The 18,074-nt window shown below is 42.2% G+C and overlaps 1 protein-coding gene across 2 annotated transcripts in view; it reads right to left on the bottom strand.

The window, feature by feature from the left end:
- Positions 1-11,038: 11,038 nt before the first annotated feature.
- LOC111549804 (glutathione S-transferase A3) overlaps positions 11,039-18,074 on the bottom strand; it is a 12,156-nt gene continuing 5,120 nt past the window's right edge. The window contains exons 3-6 of one of the 2 annotated variants that reach the window (XM_026455472.2): positions 15,538-15,670; positions 13,140-13,281; positions 12,218-12,349; positions 11,039-11,320 (exon numbers count right to left, since the gene is read on the bottom strand). In XM_026455472.2, coding sequence (XP_026311257.1) covers positions 11,198-11,320; positions 12,218-12,349; positions 13,140-13,281; positions 15,538-15,641 — 501 coding nt within the window. In that variant the 5' untranslated portion in view covers positions 15,642-15,670 and the 3' untranslated portion in view covers positions 11,039-11,197. The remainder of the gene's footprint in view (positions 11,321-12,217; positions 12,350-13,139; positions 13,282-15,537; positions 15,671-18,074) is intronic. The other variant, XM_026455471.1, reaches the window with a different exon arrangement.

Here is an 18,074-nt window from a genome sequence, read left to right as displayed (position 1 = left end):
GAAGGTAGCGGGAAGGGGAAGAATTCAAGAACTAATATTTATTAAAAACATCCTAGTGATACTTCCCCAATGCTAGTTCCTTTTAATATGTGATATCTTTAATCCTCCTAAGTCTCATGAAATGCCTATTAGTATCTCCATTTTTTGGTTAATGAAATGGAACATCAGAGAAGTGAAATGCAATGTCCACAATCACACTCTAGGTGGTGATAAACATGAAAATCCACACCCAGGACTAAAATGAAGGCAGATCTGGAACCCACCTAGGTGAAGGCCCTGGGAACCCAGTAAGTGACGAAGAAACCAGAGGATGTCATGACAGGGAGGACCAGGAAGGAGCAAAGTCACTCTTCAGCTCTTTGGCTGTTAGGCTACTGATATGGTTTGGCTCTGTGTCCCCACCTAAATCTCATCTCAAATTGTAATCCCCATAATCTCTACATGTTGAGGGATGGACCTGGTGGGAGATGATTGGATCGTGGAGGCAGTTTCCCCCATGCTGTTCTCCTGAGAGTGAGTTCTCATGAGATCTGTTGGTTTTATAAAGGGCAGTTCCCCCTTCTCTCTCTCTCTCTGCTGCTGCTGCCTTGTGAAGAAGATGCCTGCTTCCGCTTCACCTTCCACCATGCCTGTAAGTTTCCTGAAACCTCCCCAGCCACGTGGAACTGTGAGTCAGTTAAAATTCTTTCCTTTATAAATTACTCAGGCCCAGGGAAGTTCTTTATAGCAGTGTGAAAATGGACTAATACAGCTACGTTTGATCAAAGGGAGAAACAGGGCCTTAGACTTGCTTAGCTGTAACTATGAGATACAAATTCTTAACAGAGAATCATAATTTTCTTGATTCTCTTGGAATTCTATTTTCTACCTCTATAGGGTGCATTTTGTTTTATAACCTGGAAAAAGAGATGCTGCATTAATTTTGCAGGGAATGGAAGGAGCTGGCATTTGTTCAATGTCAGTCACACACTGGCCATCCTTACAAATTTATCTTCATTTTATTCTACAAAAATCACCTAAGGTGAGTGCTGTTGTTAACGTCATTTTACAGTTGAGAATACTGAGGTTTTTTGAGTAACTTGCCCAAAGTAAGTGGTGGATCTGGGATTCAAATCCATTGCTATTCAAAACCAAAGACTGGCCGGGCGCAGTGGCTCACACCTGTAATCCCAACACTTTGGGAGGCCGACGCAGGTGGATCACCTGAAGTCAGGAGTTCGAGACCAGCCTGGCCACATTGGTGAAACCTTGTCTCCATTAAAAATACCAAAAAATTATCCAGGCATGGTGGTGCACGCCTCTAATTCCAGCTACTAAGGAGGCTGAGGCACAAGAACCGCTTGAACCCAGGAGGTAGAGGCTGCTGTAGTCCAGCCTGGGTGACAGAGTGAGACTCTGTCTCAAAAAAGAAAAAAAAAAAAAAAAAAAAAAAGACTGGGACTTATTTTTTGTGTTAATGTCTCTCAAATACGCATGGTAATCTTTCAGCAGACTGTGAAACCCAATATTTTAAAAATAAGATATAAAAGAATAAAAAATACCAGCGAGCATGACATATTGAAGGGTAAGTAATGTTTCATGAGTTTTTAGTTTCAGTTATATGTATGTTATGTGTATGGATGTTTGCATGCGTGCAGCTCATTTTGGCCATTGCAAATGGTTAGAGATAAATTTATCAGGGCTCGTCAAGGGAGTTTGATAGCCTTTGCTCTCTAGTAGCCTGCTTGGGAGGTGGAACATAGCAGAGTATCAGAGAATGAAAACCAAGTCTACGGGGACAGACCATAAATAATTGTATCATGAGTTCAAATGGAAACACACAAGACTCATTGAAGGAGGCATTCCAATGCCAGGACTTAGGAACAGTGGGATTTTCTTTCCACACCCCCAGCTCTGTTATAAAATATTAAGATTCTTCCTGCACACTTTTGTGGTTGTCAAGGTTGGTATATTGGTACAAAAATATACTTGTCTTTACCAACAGATGTATTTCTAAAAAAGTATGTATGACTTGAATTTGGAAATCAAAATCTCTTAAATATCTACATTTTAAAATGTGGAACTCAGCCTAACTTTTAGAAAGTAAAGAATTCTTTCAACATACTTAATCAACTCATCTGTCTTGTAATTAGAGACTTTGCACATTGCACTTTCCTCTCATTGGAAATGCAAATAGTGTGATTCAGCAGAAGGAAAGGGAGAGTGAACCTCACCCAGAGAGTGGGTGTGCTTGTTTAATTGTTATCAACTAGAGTTCACAGAGTGACTCAAGTCACACACTTGTACCCTTAGCCATTACTGAGGATCATGTTTCAAAGGGAAATGAATTGTTATCTTACATAGCATTTTATCATAATGCTCTCGCTTATAAGTAACATATCACCTTCCCAATATGAGGTTTCCAAAAACCAGACCAAGACTGGGACAAACTTGACCACAGAGCTTTGCTGGGTGAACAGAATTTGAGAACCAGAGAGCTCAAAGATTTGCCATGAGTCACACACACATGCTCCTCATTCATGATCAATACCTAGGGAGTGTGTCTACCTTCTGCAATAACTCTGGGAAATGGCTCCTAATATCCCAATGAAAGTCGGGCACACTGAGGTTCAAGAGCTAAAGCGACTGACCCACGCTGCACACTTGGTGCCTGTTGGGTCAGCCCGAACTCCTTCTAATTGCAGGTTCAGAGCTTTTCCACTCCACCCTAAAGCTGGCTCTGCTTCTCTCTGAGAAATTGTTTCATATTTTCCCATTCAGACTCCATTAGCCAGCTAAAGGTTTAAAGGCGAGGGCAAGAGACAAACATCTGAATCTTGAGTTCCTTTCTGTTAGCAGCTTTTCAGGAGCTTGATTAGAAGAAAAAATTAATAAAAGTGTGCCTTTCCCTGATACAACAACCTAAAAACCTGAGTGAGTTGAGGACTAGTATATTTACCTCAATTAGAAAATGAGCTTGTATTGAAAGAAATATAACCTATGATAATCCCAGTAGTAAATTAAAAGAGTTAGGTCTCTGGGTGGTCCTAATTACACTGTTTCTTGTCAGAGAGAAGGTACACTGAGATAAACCACAACTCCTTCCATTATGGGGTTCATAAACTCAGCAGGCTCTCTGAATTCTGAGTTTAATTTTCTCTTTTCAAAATAGGGATTGTTGGCCAGGTGTGGTGGCTCACGCCTGTACCCCCAGCACTTTGGGAGGCCAAGATGGGCAGATTATTTGAGATCAGGAGTTCGAGACCAGCCAGGCTAACATAGTGAAACCCCATCTCTACTAAAAATAAAAAAATTAGCCAGGTGTGGTGGCAGGCACTGTAGTCCCAGCTGCTAGGGAGGCTGAGGCAGGATAATTTCTTGAACCCAGGAGATGGAGGTTACAGTGAGCTGAGATTGCACCACTGCACTCCAGCCTGGGTGACACAGAGAGATTCTGTCTAAAATAAACAAACAAAAAATAGGGATTTCCATACCTATTTTTGAGGGCTGTTGAGCAAGTTAAATGAAATAATTGATCTGATTTGGCTCTGTGTCCCCACCCAAATCTCATCTCAAATTATAATCTCTATAATCCCCTCATGTTGAGGAAGAGACCTGGTGGAGGTGATTGGATCTTGGGGACGGTTTCCCCCATGTTGATCTCATGATAGTGAGTGAGTTCTCATGAGATCTGATGGTTTTATAAGCAGTGGTTTCTCCTGCTCTCTCCTTTCCCTGCTGCGTTGTGAAGAAGGTACTTTCTTCTCCTTCATCTTCCACCATGATTGTTAAGTTTCCTTAGGCCTCCCCAGCCATGCAGAATTGTGAGTCAATTAAACCCCTTTTCTTTATAAATTACCCAGTTTCGGGTATTTTTTTATAGCAGTGTGAAAACAGACTAATAAAATAATGTACATAAAATTCATAATAGGAACTGAGTAATGAGAGTGTCCTCCGACCCCCACTTCTTGGGATGTGGATGAGTCTCTCTGAACACACTGGGTAGTATGGGGGTCTCCTCTCTCTCTCTGTCTCTCTTAACCCATCAAGCTCTGGTAAAAAAAGATTTTGTGTATATCCAGATTTTTTTTCAAAGAAGTCATACAATGGGTCTTTTCTATAAAGCTCCTGTACAGAGGTTAATGATATTCACTAATCCAGTCAACCTGGGTGATATGGTTTGGCTGTGTCTCCATCCAGATCTCATCTTGAATTGTAGCTGTCATAATTCCCGCGTGTCACGGGAGGAACCCAGAGAGAGATAATTGACTCATGGGGGTGGGTCTTTCCATGCTGTTCTGATAGTGAGTAAGCCTCGCGAGATCTGTAGGTTTTATAAAGGGGAGCTCCCTGTACACACTCTCTTGCTTGCTGCCATGTAAGAGGTCCCTTTACTCTTCCTTCGTCTTCTGCCATGATTGTGAGGCCTCCCACCCACGTGAAACTATGAGTCCATTAAACTTTTTTACTTTATAAGTGTCTCAGTCTCAGGTATGTCTTTATTAGCAGCATGAGAACAGACTAATACACTGGATTAACAGGAAGTTTTCAGTGAAGATTCGGAGAGGCCTGACCCGTCGTTAACACGGTCTTGCTTAACTCCTAGACTGCAGCAGATCCCTGGTTCCCAGGTTGTTTTATAACCTTGAAAAAGAGATGATTTATATCCCAGAAAAAGGCTCCCATACCCTGCACCTGGTGGGCCTCTCTCCTCAGACCAGGCCCAGTTACCACTCACCCCCTGCTCAGGGCAGTCTGAGCCTTTCCTACTGCCAGGCCCCCTTTGCATGAACTCCAGCCATGCATGTGGGAGCCCCACTGCCTCTCTCCAGCTATTCATAGCTCTTGAGCAGGGTCTCACTCTTAACACTTGATGAAAACAGTCACTTCTCTACACCATCCCGTTACTTACCTGAAATGCAGACATTTTGGTGATCCTTCCTCAATTCCTTGTTTCTGGAGTATTCGCCTCTTTTAAAAACAGTTTCAGTGTCTCAAGCAATGATGATGGCTTGTAGCAAAAAATATTTGGTCTGATTTGGTCCTTACTCTAAAGGGTTTAAATCTAGTCAGAAAAATAGCTTTATGGGGCCGGGTGTGGTGGCTCATGCCTCTAATTGCAGCACTTTCAGAGGCCAAGACAGGTGATCACTTGAGCCCAGGAGTTCGAGACCAGCCTGAGCAACAGGCTGAAGCTTCATCTCTACCAAAAATGCCCCCCCCCAAAAAAAAATTGTCTGGCATGGTGGCATGTGCCTGTAGTCCCAGCTACTAGGGAGGGTGAAGTGGGAGAATCACTTGAATCCAGGAGGTGGAGATTGCAGTGAGCCTAGATCATGCCACTGTACCCCACCCTGGGTGACAGAGCAAGACTGTCTCAAGAAAAAAAAAAAAAGAGAGAAAAGAAAAAAAAAGAACAGGCTTGTGGACAACTAACAGAGCAGAATGTGCTCAGCAGTGACTTCATTTTAATGGGTTCCTGAAAATCCCAACCCAAGAATCATAATTCTCTTAGTCAAGCAAATCAGAGCAAGGGGAGAAGGCTGCCAGACTCAGAAAAAGCTGAGGACCCAGTCTCTTCTGCCCAGGTGGGCTCCTTTTTTTCCACAGTAGCATCTCAATCTGCAGGTTCAGTGGATTTTGTACCTCCCAAATGTCTGCTTTCCTACCCTTCAAAGTAGGATCACTCATCTGTATTTAAACATTGCTCTCTGTAACCTCTTGCAACTCTCATTTCAGTATCTTCTCACATGGGTGCTATATTTCTTTCCTGTGAATTATTTTATAGCTTGCATAGCTCTCAAATCTGGATCTGAAAAGAGGATCTCACTGAAACTCCTGGTCTTCCTTTTATAACATCTCCCGCCCCTCAATATTAAACATTTATTCCAGGCCATCGTCGACTCTTGTATTCTAATGACCTCATACATTCTAGTCAGATGCCTTTTGGTGCTTCTTAAAAACTAGTTGTATGCTCGAATGACTATGTAGTTCTCCTATCAGGACTTCTGACTTTTAACACTTTGAGAAGTCATGTAGTCAAGTGATTCTAAACCGGGAGAGATTTTACTCCCCTATCCCATTCAGCAATGTCTGCAGACATTTTTGGTTGTCACAACTTGGGGGTACATAGTGCTACAAGATCAGGTGGGTAGAGGCCAGTGATGCCTTGAAATGTCCTCTCTTGCACACAAATAATTACCCAACCCGAGGGATGCCAAGGCTGAGAGACTTTTTCTTAGCTATTTTCTAGGTTTGTCATGAGTTGGTTGAACCCCAGAGAGAGAATGTGACTTGTCCTCCAGCTAATTAGTAGCAAAGACTAAATTAGATTCTAGTTTTCCTGACATTCAGAGACTAATTTTTTCTGATAGGAATAACACTGCTATACATTTTAGTGGTCACAGAGATTTCTCCAATTTCCACTTTTGAGCTTGCTTGATGTGAAAATTAAATAATATAGAAAAAATTAAATAGAAAAATTAAATAATAGAATCATGAAAATGGGTCAACCAATCCTGATTATCAGACTCAATTTTCTGCAGTTTAAGCAGAATTACTAAAGAAATGGGATTGTTCCACTAAGTAGACACAGAAGGAGGAAGGACGGAGGAATTTGGAAAGAGCAGGGTTTTCGGACAAATGTTCAACTGGGTAAAGGACAAGGATTAACAAATAATCATTGAATCAGGATGTAAAAATTCACAAGAAGGGCATTCTTGTTCTTAATTCTTTTCATCATAAATCTAGGTCATCTTGCTTTATAGAACTAAAAGTTCTACAGACTTAGATTAACCTGCAAATTCTACACAGTGGCTCACAGAAGATTTTACCTGCCCTTTGGAGCACAACAACCTTAAAGTAATATTGAAAAGTCAGTGGCATCAACACTTGGCAACAAATCACAAAGCACTTCCGGAAGCAAGCAGTGTGTGGTATCTGCCATCAAGTTGTAAATTACAATTGTGTTTGGTAGGTATTGGTGGCTCTTTCCTCAGCAGGAGATGGAGGTTTGGAGAAACAACTGCAGACGTGGCACTGTGCAGATACATGTCCCTTTCACTGGTCATTGGGAATCCCAGGTCTGTGATCTTGCCAAATTTTCATTCATAACAATTGTGTATTGACTGCTTGTCTAGAGAAAGCAACTTTGGCACAAACACCTATGTTTCCTCTGGCACTGCTCATATTCTCAGATTATCTAAAATGGCACCATCACTTTTTTTTTTTTAACCTTAGATCATTAACTTTTTTCCTATTATTGTATACTCATGCCCTAGTTTTATAAATTCTTCATTTTTACATTTCTGTAATGATTGTGAACGTTATCAGAAACAAAATGAAGTTACTAATGTTAAGAAAACCTTGACAAACAGAGCTGAAAAAGCCATGCAGAGAAGGTTTTCATTCTTTTATGTCAGATAAGAAAAAAAGTTACAAAAAACATAATCTTGCACAAAGGTTATCACAGCATTATACAAAAAACTTCTGCAAGGACATCTGACCAGCAACTGCCAGTTCAAACTTGGCCTGACGTCACCCTTGTTATTGATGTTTGTAGTGAATAAGTATTTTTAAAATTTATTTAATCCTTTTTATTGTTTTCTTAAAAAACCTTTGTCTTCCTTTATCTCCCTAAGTACATACGTGGTTTACTATGGTACACACGTACTCATTACAAAACTTTATTCCCAAATAAATATCTTTTATTTTAGAATCTCTTTCTGTTTATTGAGTTGACACAATGTATCCAAAAGCAGCTGAATGCATAACTCGAACTCTCATCCAAGCACACAAAGAAGGCACTGATGTGAGTATTAAACAGATTTGTTTTTATTGTGCGAAGGATACATTTAAAAGTATTTTTCTGGTGACCTAGATGAGAGGATATGAGGCAATGTGAGAAGATTTACAAGATCAGTGCTTAGTTTGTTAAAGGCTGTCACGCTCATAGTTCAACAGCTTAATTTAAGGTCCTAATGCATTTATAAGCTACATGTTCCTTTCCATAACTCCCTCCCATTGAAAGAGATACAGTCAGTTTAGCAAAAAGCCACTCCCACAAGTTGCAAGGCCACAGGACTGCCTACTAGATTCTAAGAAAAATAGCAAGTCATCCTCTTATCACAAGGTAACTGGTTAATATGTTCCTTTTCAGGGTTGGCAATAAAAGTTTAACAAAACATTTCAGCAGATTTTGCTCTCTTTACAAGTCAGCAGAAACTGGCTTTTTGAAGATGCTCGCTTTTCATGACTTGAATGTAAGGACTAAGGCAGATGAGAAATCTCTGCTGGGAGCATAGCTGGGAAGGGATATCCGTGAAGGGCAGGTTGATGGCCCTCTGGAAGGCTTCTCTTACTGGGTTGCCACATAAAATCCAGGGAACCCAGGAAAATGTGCAATTCAGGCAAATAATCAATATCTTTTTAGTATGAGTATGTCCCAAGCACTGTAGGTAATGTGATTATACAAAAAATAGTATTGATTGTTCATCTGAATTTCGTATTTACTTGGATGTCTTGTATTTTATCTGCCAAATCTAGCCACCCTATTTGCATACTCTTTCCTCTCTGCATCACTCAGGTCATCCTTCCTGACCTCTGGGCCTTTGCACGTGGTAATTGTCCTGACTGGAATGCACTACTTTCACCTCCTACGGTATTTTCTCTACTGTGTCTTCTTACCCTACGCTGTTTTCACATGACGTATTCAATATCAGCTTCCCCACTAGACCCTGAGCTCCTGAGAGAAAAGCCTTCTTCCCCTTGTTTAATTCCATTCCTCATTGTCTGGCACAAAACCTGGTCATTGTAGGAGCTCCTAAAATACGAAAGTTTTTAAATTTACATGGAAAAATTCTAGCAAATACAAAAGTAGACAGAATAATATAACAAAGTTGAAAGTACCCATGACCTGGATTCACCAATTGACAAAAACCTTTCTTCATCTACACCATGCAGTGGGTTATGTTGGCCACCACAGAAGATAGGTCCATATCCAAACCCCTGGGTCCTGTAAATATGACCATATTTGGAAAAAGGCTCTTTGCAGATGAAGTTAAGGAACTTGAGAAGAGACCATTCCGGTCTATCTAAATAGGCCCTAAATCCAAGAAGAAGTGGACCCACAACAGAGAAGACACAGACACGCAGAGGGTGAGGTGCCGGAAGCCCCATGCAGAAAGTACAGTGATGTGGCCAAGATCCAAGAAAGTTCAGAAATGTCAACAGCCCCCAGAAGCTGTAAGAGGCAGGGAAGGATTGTTCCCTAGAGCTTCCAGGGGAATGTGGCCCTCACAACTTGACTTCAGATTTCTTGGCCTTCAGAATTTCTGTTGTTTCAAACCACCTTGTTTGTAGGAATCTGTGACACGAGTCACAAGAAAACAGTACAAACTTCCACGTACTCCCCCAACTACCAAAGGATTCTTTTGAAGCAATTTCCAGACAGCATATCATTTCTTCGGTAAATACCAGTATTTATCTCTAGAAAGGAAGAACTACTTGTTCAAACATAATCACACTATTCTCTTATCATATTAAAATTCTATAATTTCCTAGATTCATCAAAGCTTCAGCATTTCTAGTTCATGTAAGTGTCCCATACCCACGCTCACAGTACAAGGGAGCAGACACAGTGGCCCTCAGGTGTTATTAGAGGCTCAATGGGGCTGTGAGGAGGGCACAGAGAACAGCCCAATGCTCCTGAAAAGCAACGGGGTAGACTTAATTGTGGCCACTGGGAAGGAGCTTGCCAGGCAGGGCGAGCAGATGCACCCAGGCAGGAGGGCAAGAGGCCCCACCATGCTCAGAGGGTTGATTGGGCTGAAGATCAGGGAGTGAGGACAGATGTGAGGATGCATTCTACATGCAGTCAGGACTCACTGAAGAATTCTGTGATATTCAGATTTGCATTTCAGAAAAACTACTCTGGTTGTAAGTGGAGCAGAGACTAGAGCAAAGTGTAGCTGCAGGTAGGAAGCCTGGGTGTCTGTCTGCTCCCTCACCCACCTCTGCCAACTGTGGGGAAGCTCACTCTAACAGGAGGACTCAAATTGCAGAAGCCCAGGTGTCCTGGGAGAGAGTAACATTATAGGCCCAGTAGGGGCTGAAACTAGAAAGCACTCCTAATCTAAGCATTCTGGCACAATGACACACCAGGGAAAAATGATTTTGCGTATAGTTATTTGTATGTAATTCACATATACCATCTGTATCTTGGCAGCCCAGGTCTGAGTGGCACTGAGGGAAGTGAGGGAAGGTTCATGCTTGGGACCCCACGGAGCCTTAAGGAGCAGAACGAGGATGAGCCAGGAGCACACACACTGTAAGGGACAGCAGGGTGGCCTGAGAGCAGAGGATATGTCTGTTTGCTCTTCAATATTTCGTCACCTCCTAGAAGACAGGAATCCACAGCAGACAGAATCGTTTTGAAAATGCAGGAGAAAGAACACTTTTATCAGAAATATTTGGCCGGGCACGGTGGCTCAAGCCTGTAATCCCAGCACTTTGGAAGGCCGAGACGGGCGGATCACGAGGTCAGGAGATCGAGACCATCCTGGCTAACCTGGTGAAACCTCGTCTCTACTAAAAAAAATACAAAAACCTAGCCGGGCGAGGTGGCGGGCGCCTGTAGTCCCTACTCTGGGGGCTGAGGCAGGAGAATGGCGTAAACCCAGGAGGCAGAGCTTGCAGTGAGCTGAGATCTGGCCACTGTACTCCAGCCTGGGTGACAGAGCGAGACTCCGTCTCAAAAAAAAAAAAGAAAAGAAATAAAATGACTGTCCAGGAAAAGAAGAAAACGTCTTTATGCCATTACCCAGAATGGTAACTCTTCTCCTGTGCATACCTGAAAATGTCAGGAGCGCATTTCTACATTGATACTTTAATAGATTGTGTGACAAATGTTACAGGATAATTCTTCGTAAAAGTCAAACAAACCACATAACCTACATTTCCCATTTTTACTAAATTTTTAATTTCAAGAAAGAGACAGGTTAGGAGGAGATTAGAAATATGAATTCATATTAGATCCTAATGAAAAGGCTTAAATTTTAATTAAGTTGGCAAATAGGAGTTTTTATTTTTTAATTAGCATGTAATTGGACAGGGTTCATTAGCTTTACAAGAGGCACAGTCAACACTTAAGTAAAGCACTTCACTGTTGCAAACTTTAGAATATTGGTCTTGCATGTTCTTGGCCTCCATGGCTGCTTTATTAAAACCTGAAAATCTTTCTGGCTTCTTCTAAAGCTTTTGCATCTGGGGGAGGTTTCCTTGGGCTGCCAGGCTGTAGAAACTTCTTCACCGTGGGCATGTTGCTGATTCTGATTTTCAGGGCCTGTAATTCACAAAGCACAGCCTCAGAGTGAAGCCAAGACCTGCCATCACCATTTATACTGCCCAGGGAATCTGACCCCTCCTGCCAAAGACCGAGCGAGTCCCCTCCATCAGCACCAGCATGGAAGCAGAAACAGACACCCAGTGAGAAATGAAGATAAGAGGAAGGACATGTAGCTCACTTGTATTTTCCCCAAAGATGTCTTAAACTTTTAATCAGTTCAGTCATCCCTATCTTTCTCCTTACATATTAATCCTGCAGATTAGTGACTCTTGTCTAAGATGAGAAAAAATAATGTGCCCATGAGATATCAACACTGATCAGTCTCTAAGCAGAAGTGAAAATACGGAGAAATGAGTTGGAAAGTAAAATGTTATAGAAAATATTAAAGTCAAACCATGGGACCACCTTTTCTCAGTGAGAGATACAGGGTTGGGGTCAGTGTGGTTGGTGAGCTGTGCACAGAGGAACACAATTATCTGACAGCTCCTGCTGGCCACCCTGGCCAGAGCCTAAGGAAGGAACCAGATGGAAAGGGCCCTGCCCAGACCAACTCAGTGTGGGAACACAAGGACAGTCCTGGGATAAAGGGCATCACAGAAAACTCAGGAACAGACCACAGAGGAATGGGGGAGGGAGGAAGATGCTGGGCCCTGGGTCCTTTCCATGATAAAAGGCGAAATACTTTTCATCGGGTAGCATGCACCACAAATTTCCTTTCCATAACAAGAGTCTTTCATGCCTCAAAATTGGAATCTGGAAGCTCATTTTGGAGACCTGGGGGTAGTGAAGGCCTGAAAAAGGCTGGGGTCAGAACATGGCCAGTCCAAGGACCCAGATACTAGACCCCAAGATGGGACCTGTGGAGCTGCCTCTCTGGACTGTGAAATGGGTCACCTTCAGCAGAGGGAAGCTGGAGATAAGGCTGGAGTCAAGCTCTTCCACATAGTAGAGAAGTTCCACCAGGCTAATGTCAGCCCGGCTCAGCTTGTTGCCAACAAGGTAGTCTTGTCCGTGGCTCTGTAACACCTGGAGGATTTGAGGCATCAGATCAGGAACACATGCCCACCCAGGCTGGGACCCCTGCTTCTCCCTGAGTCTTTCCAGCCTGACATTCCCACCTGTGTGGCCTAACTGGATGGTGTGAAGGTCCAGGCCTTTGTTTATGCTCCCTGATTGAGTGAGGGAGCAAGAATGTGGCTCTAGCTCACTCCTCGGTTGGAGCCCAGGCTCCATTTTCTCTTCTCATTCCACATCACTGTGGCATCCACACCACCCACCCTGCTTGCATTTTCCACATGGGACAGGGGTTTAGCACCTGCTGCTGCATGTTCTGTCTGCCCCAGGCCCTACCGTGTGTAGCCTTGACATTCAGGATGTGGCTCTACACTCTGCTCTCTCCCTCTCCAATCTGTCTTGGGCAACGACTCCACCTTCATGACAGCACTCTTCCTCCAGGAGTAGACTATTTCAGAGTCTTCATTTCTCCATATGTTCCATAGACTCAACAGCAACCTCTATGTGATTCAGAGCCTTCCACAGCCCACGTTCTACTTACAAACAAAATTTTGTTGAATAGAGAATTCTATACTGGAGTCTAGTAAATTGAAATTTTGCTGGAAAATTATAACTTGGAGATAAGTGGTATCATTGTTCCTCTAAGTCAATTTTCATAAAATGCCTTGAGAGTCAGAGCGCTGCATTGGTGTTCAGGAAGTCTCACTGAAAGTGAAGGTCAGTGGCCCCAGGAATGCCCAGCCACTATTTTTCTACTGGCCTCTAAACTCAGTGCCCCAAAATGCTGAACAGCTACACCTACTTTTTCGAAGGCAGGGAAATAGCGATTTTTTGTTTTCTCTTTGATCAAGGCAATCTTGGCATCTTTTTCCTCAGGTCGACATAAGGGCAGATGAAGGATCATTTCATTCAAATCTGCCATACCTTCTGTATACATATCAATTCTGAAAGACAAAAACAGCCAAAGCATCAAATGCCTCTTGCCTTAGATTTTGTAGGTTTATAAAAACCTAAGAGAATAGAGGGTCAGATGGTGGCAAAGTAATTCATCTCCAGTGGGTGCCTTTTATATTCTAGTCAGTATGCTCTGATTTTTGCATGTATATTGACATTTCCTTCTTTCTTTCTCTCTCTTTTTTTTTTTTTTTTTTAGATGGAGTTTCCCTTGTTCTCCAAGCCAGAGTGAAGTTACACAATCTTGGCTCACTGCAACCTTCACCACCAGGGTTCAAGGGATTCTCCTGCCTCAGCCTCCTGAGTAGCTAAGATTACAGATGCCTGCCAATACGCTCAGATAATTTTTGTATTTTTAGTAGAGATAGGGTTTCGCCATGTTGGCCAGGCTGGTCACGAACTCCTGACCTCACGTGATCCACCCGCCTTGGCCTCCCAAAGTGCTAGGATTACAGGTGTGAGCCACCATTCCTGGCCGCCATTTATTTCTTAAAACAACTTATCGAGGTAGATATATCTCTAAAATCTTTGCTATGCACATGACCAAATACAGGTACAAAGAGCATCGGTGACCTGTCTACAGTCACAGTCATGAGAGAAATTGGTGGAATCACTGCCAGTACCCACTGATGCTGTGCCAGGATTGATCATCTTTATTAAACCCGGTTTGTTCTGTGCATAAATTTAGTGTGAGTCAAATAGCCAAAGACCTGCCTCCTGAGTAATCCCAAAAGAGTCCCTGGCACAGCCATCTCTGTCATGTTCCTCATTCTGTCTCATCATTTTACATCTCCCAGGCCCACTTCTATGCCCAATATTAGCAGTTTTTCCCGTAACTCCCATGAAACATAATTCTACAGCCCTCTCCATGTGCTGTTGCCTGACTCTAGCCACACGTGCATTACTTGAGACCCCACCTAAAAGATCCCCTTCATTGGTGAAATTCTTTACACAGTTACAACCAGGACATATTTTAGGAGACCTTTTTTTCTTTTGTGTTTAACTGGGTTTTCCACAGTACTTTTTAAAACAAAAGTTTTATTGATGTGGAGTTACATATTATAGTTGTCACCCATTAAATTATACTATTCAGTCACTTTTAGTACATTTACAGAATTCTGCAAATACTATCACACTCTAATTCTAGAATATTTTTATCACCTTGATAAGGACATGTGTACCCACTGAGTATTCATTTTCTCCAAACCCCAAACCCTTTAGCTTCAGGCAACAACTAGTCTACATGCTGCCCGAATATTCTAGACATTTCATACACACAGTCCTACAATATGTGGCCTTCTGTGTCTAATTTCTTTCACGTAACGTGTCTTTAAGGCTCAAGTTTCTTGTAGCATGCATCAGTACTTCATTTCTTTTCATGACTAAATATTGTTCCATTGCATGGCTAAGGCACACTTTGTTCCTCCATTTATTGGTTGATAGACATTTGGGTTGTTTCTACTTTTTGAATACCATGAAAATTGCTGTTATTTGCACTGTATGTTTATGTACAAGATTTGGTGTGGAAGTATTTTGATTCTTTGGGTATATACCTAGTAGAGGAGTTGCTGGGTCATTGGTAACTTTACATTAAACTTTTTGAAGTTTCACATAGGATGTTATTTAGAATCAGGCAGCCCTATTGCAACAGTGAGAAGACCCCATGGCTTTGCTGGTATTTTATAAATCTAGCTGCTTCAGCCTTGAATCAGTGTGTCAGGGTAACCCCAGAGTTCTGGGTGCCAGCCTCTACTAGCGCTGCTCCAGTTTACCAGTCCATATAATTGGCTGGTAACTTGGGTTCCTGATCATCATTCTTGGAATTACTGGGACCTGATATTCAGCTTCTTTGCAGTCTTCCCTCCCCAGGCCCTCATCTACAGACTCTCAAACATTCTGTGCCTGTGCTAAGCTGTTGGCTGGAGTCCAGCCTCTGAAGGCCTGACCACCTGGAATCATGATTCCCTATTCTCCTCAGTTCATAGGGTTTATGAGTGTTTGGAAACCTTTGTCAGGGTGCTGGATCCATGGTCTGCATCCACTTCTAGAATCACCCTGGCCTGAACCCTCCCCATGTTCACTGTTCCCTCATCTCCACGGGACTCTGCAATACTGGACCTCAGTATGTATGCCCCAGGCCTAGCCTGCTGCTAGTCATGATGCCCTGCCACGGTCCCACACACTCAAGGAAGGACCTAAATCACTCTGTGTTCTCTGTGGATGGAAGAACAGAAAATATACCGTACAGGGCTCTCTCCTTTATGTCTTTCCCGTAGAGGTTGTATTTGCTGGCAATGTAGTTGAGAATGGCTCTGGTCTGCACCAGCTTCATCCCGTCAATCTCAACCATTGGTACTTGCTGGAACAACAAACTCCCATCTTTAGAAAGAAGGAAAGAAAAAGGAGCATGAAATTTCTATGAATCCCACTATTTCAGAAATAAAAGATGATAGTTGAAATGACTGAGGTTATAAAATGAAAAAGAAATTATTGCCTATTAACCTCCAAAATGAAATAGTATTTTGATTTTAGCTGCCTGTAGTTCTTTTTCTGATCTGATTCCTTTTACCTTTTAGCCTATTATTTCATCTATGCTTTTATTCCCCATCCAGGTACATAGTAGGTCCCTTGTATTTTTCTTGCATTGATTTATCTTCATGATATTTTAGGAAAAAGTTGAGACAGGTTACAATGGGAGTGCCAGGAAGATGTCATTTAAAATGAGAACTTCCCAGGGTAAGTCTCATGGTATCCATGGCCTTTAAAGTAGGTTCTGAGACACGATTTTATGTAGAAGTCCCTTTCTGTGTTCTTCCAAGCCTACAATATTACTACAATATGACCTCGTCACATGACCCATGAAAGAAAACAACTCAAGGTAATGGCCACATCTATTTCTATTCTTTTCGTCTTATTAATGTTCTTGTGTGTCCTTGCATGGGGAAGTCTGCGTGGGATCCTGAGCTGATGACCACAGCTCATTCACAGTGCCCCAAGCATGAAAACAAGGAAAGGGCATTCTCAGGGCACTGGGGATGGTTCCTCTAGCAAATACTCTGAGAGTCTGGCCTTTTAACCTGGAGAGAGTTGCCAGATCTGTTCAGAGAGCCACATCCCTTCCACTTTTACCACTTTCTCCCTCTCCACCACCCCAACTACCACCCTACAAATAGGGTGGTAGTTGGCATCGCCTGGTGTTAAAATCTTCAACTATGGCCAGGCGTGGTGGCTCATGCCTGTAATCCCAGCACTTTGGGAGGCCAAGGCAGGCAGATCACGAGATCAGGAGATAGAGACCATCCTGGCTAACAAGGTGGAATCCCGTCTCTACTTAAAAAAAATATATATATAGCAAAGACTTGGAATCAACCCAAATGTCCCTCTGTGACAGACTGGATTAAGAAAATGTGGCACATATACACCATGGAATACTATGCAGCCATAAAGAAGGATGAGTTTGCGTCCTTTGTAGGGACATGGATGCAGCTGGAAACCATCATTCTTAGCAAACTATTACAAGAAGAGAAAACCAAACACCGCATGTTCTCACTCATAGGTGGGAACTGAACAATGAGATCACTTGGACTCGGGAAGGGGAACATCACACACTGGGGCCTATCATGGGGAGGTGGGAGGGGGGAGGGATTGCATTGGGGAGTTATACATGATATAAATGATGAACTGATGGGTGCTGACGAGTTGATGGGTGCAGCACACCAACATGGCACAGATATACATATGTAACAAACCTGCATGTTACGCACATGTACCCTAGAACTTAAAGTATAATTAAAAAAAAAAAAGAGGACACAAACAAATGGAAGAAGATTCCATGCTCATGGATAGGAAGAATCTATATCGTGAAAATGGCCATACTGCCAAAGGTAATTTATAGATTCTATGTCATCCCCATCAAGCTACCAATTACTTTCTTCACAGAATTGGAAGAAACTACTTTAAAGTTCATATGGAACCAAAAAAGAGCCTGCATTGCCAAGACAATCCTAAGCAAAAAGAACAAAGCTGGAGGCATCACGCTACCTGACTCCAAACTATACTACAAGGCTACAGTAACCAAAACAGCATGGTACTGGTACAAAACAGAGATATAGATCAATGGAACAGAGCCCTCAGAAATAAAACGACACATGTACAACCATCTGGTCTTTGACAATCCTGACCAAAACAAGAAATGGGGAAAGGATTCCCTATTTAATAAATGGTGCTGGGAAGACCGACTAGCCGTAAGTAGAAAGCTGAAACTGGATCCCTTCCTTGCACCTCATACAAAAATTAATTCAAGATGGATTAGAGACTTAAATGTTAGACCTAAAATCATAAAAACCCTAGAAGAAAACCTAGGTAATACCATTCAGGACAAATTCAAGATGGATTAGAGACTTAAATGTTAGACCTAAAATCATAAAAACCCTAGAAGAAAACCTAGGTAATACCATTCAGGACATAGGTATGTGTAAGGACTCCGTGACTAAAACACCAAAAGTAGTGGCAACAAAAGCCAAAATTGGCAAATGGGATTTAATTAAACTAAAGAGCTTCTGCAAAGCAAAAGAAACTACCATCAGAGTGAACAGGCAACCTACAGAATGGGAGAAAATTTTTGCAATCTACTCATCTGACAAAGGGCTAATACCCAGAACCTACAAAGAACTCAAACAAATTTGCAAGAAAAAAAACAACCCCATCAAAAAGTGGGCAAAGGATATGAACAGACTCTTCTCAAAAGAAGACATTTATGTAGCCAACAGACACATGAAAAAAT

The sequence above is a fragment of the Piliocolobus tephrosceles genome, chromosome 5, assembly GCF_002776525.5.
Source record: "Piliocolobus tephrosceles isolate RC106 chromosome 5, ASM277652v3, whole genome shotgun sequence".
Lineage (NCBI taxonomy): Eukaryota > Metazoa > Chordata > Mammalia > Primates > Cercopithecidae > Piliocolobus > Piliocolobus tephrosceles.
This window is presented reverse-complemented; position numbering and strand designations above follow the sequence as displayed.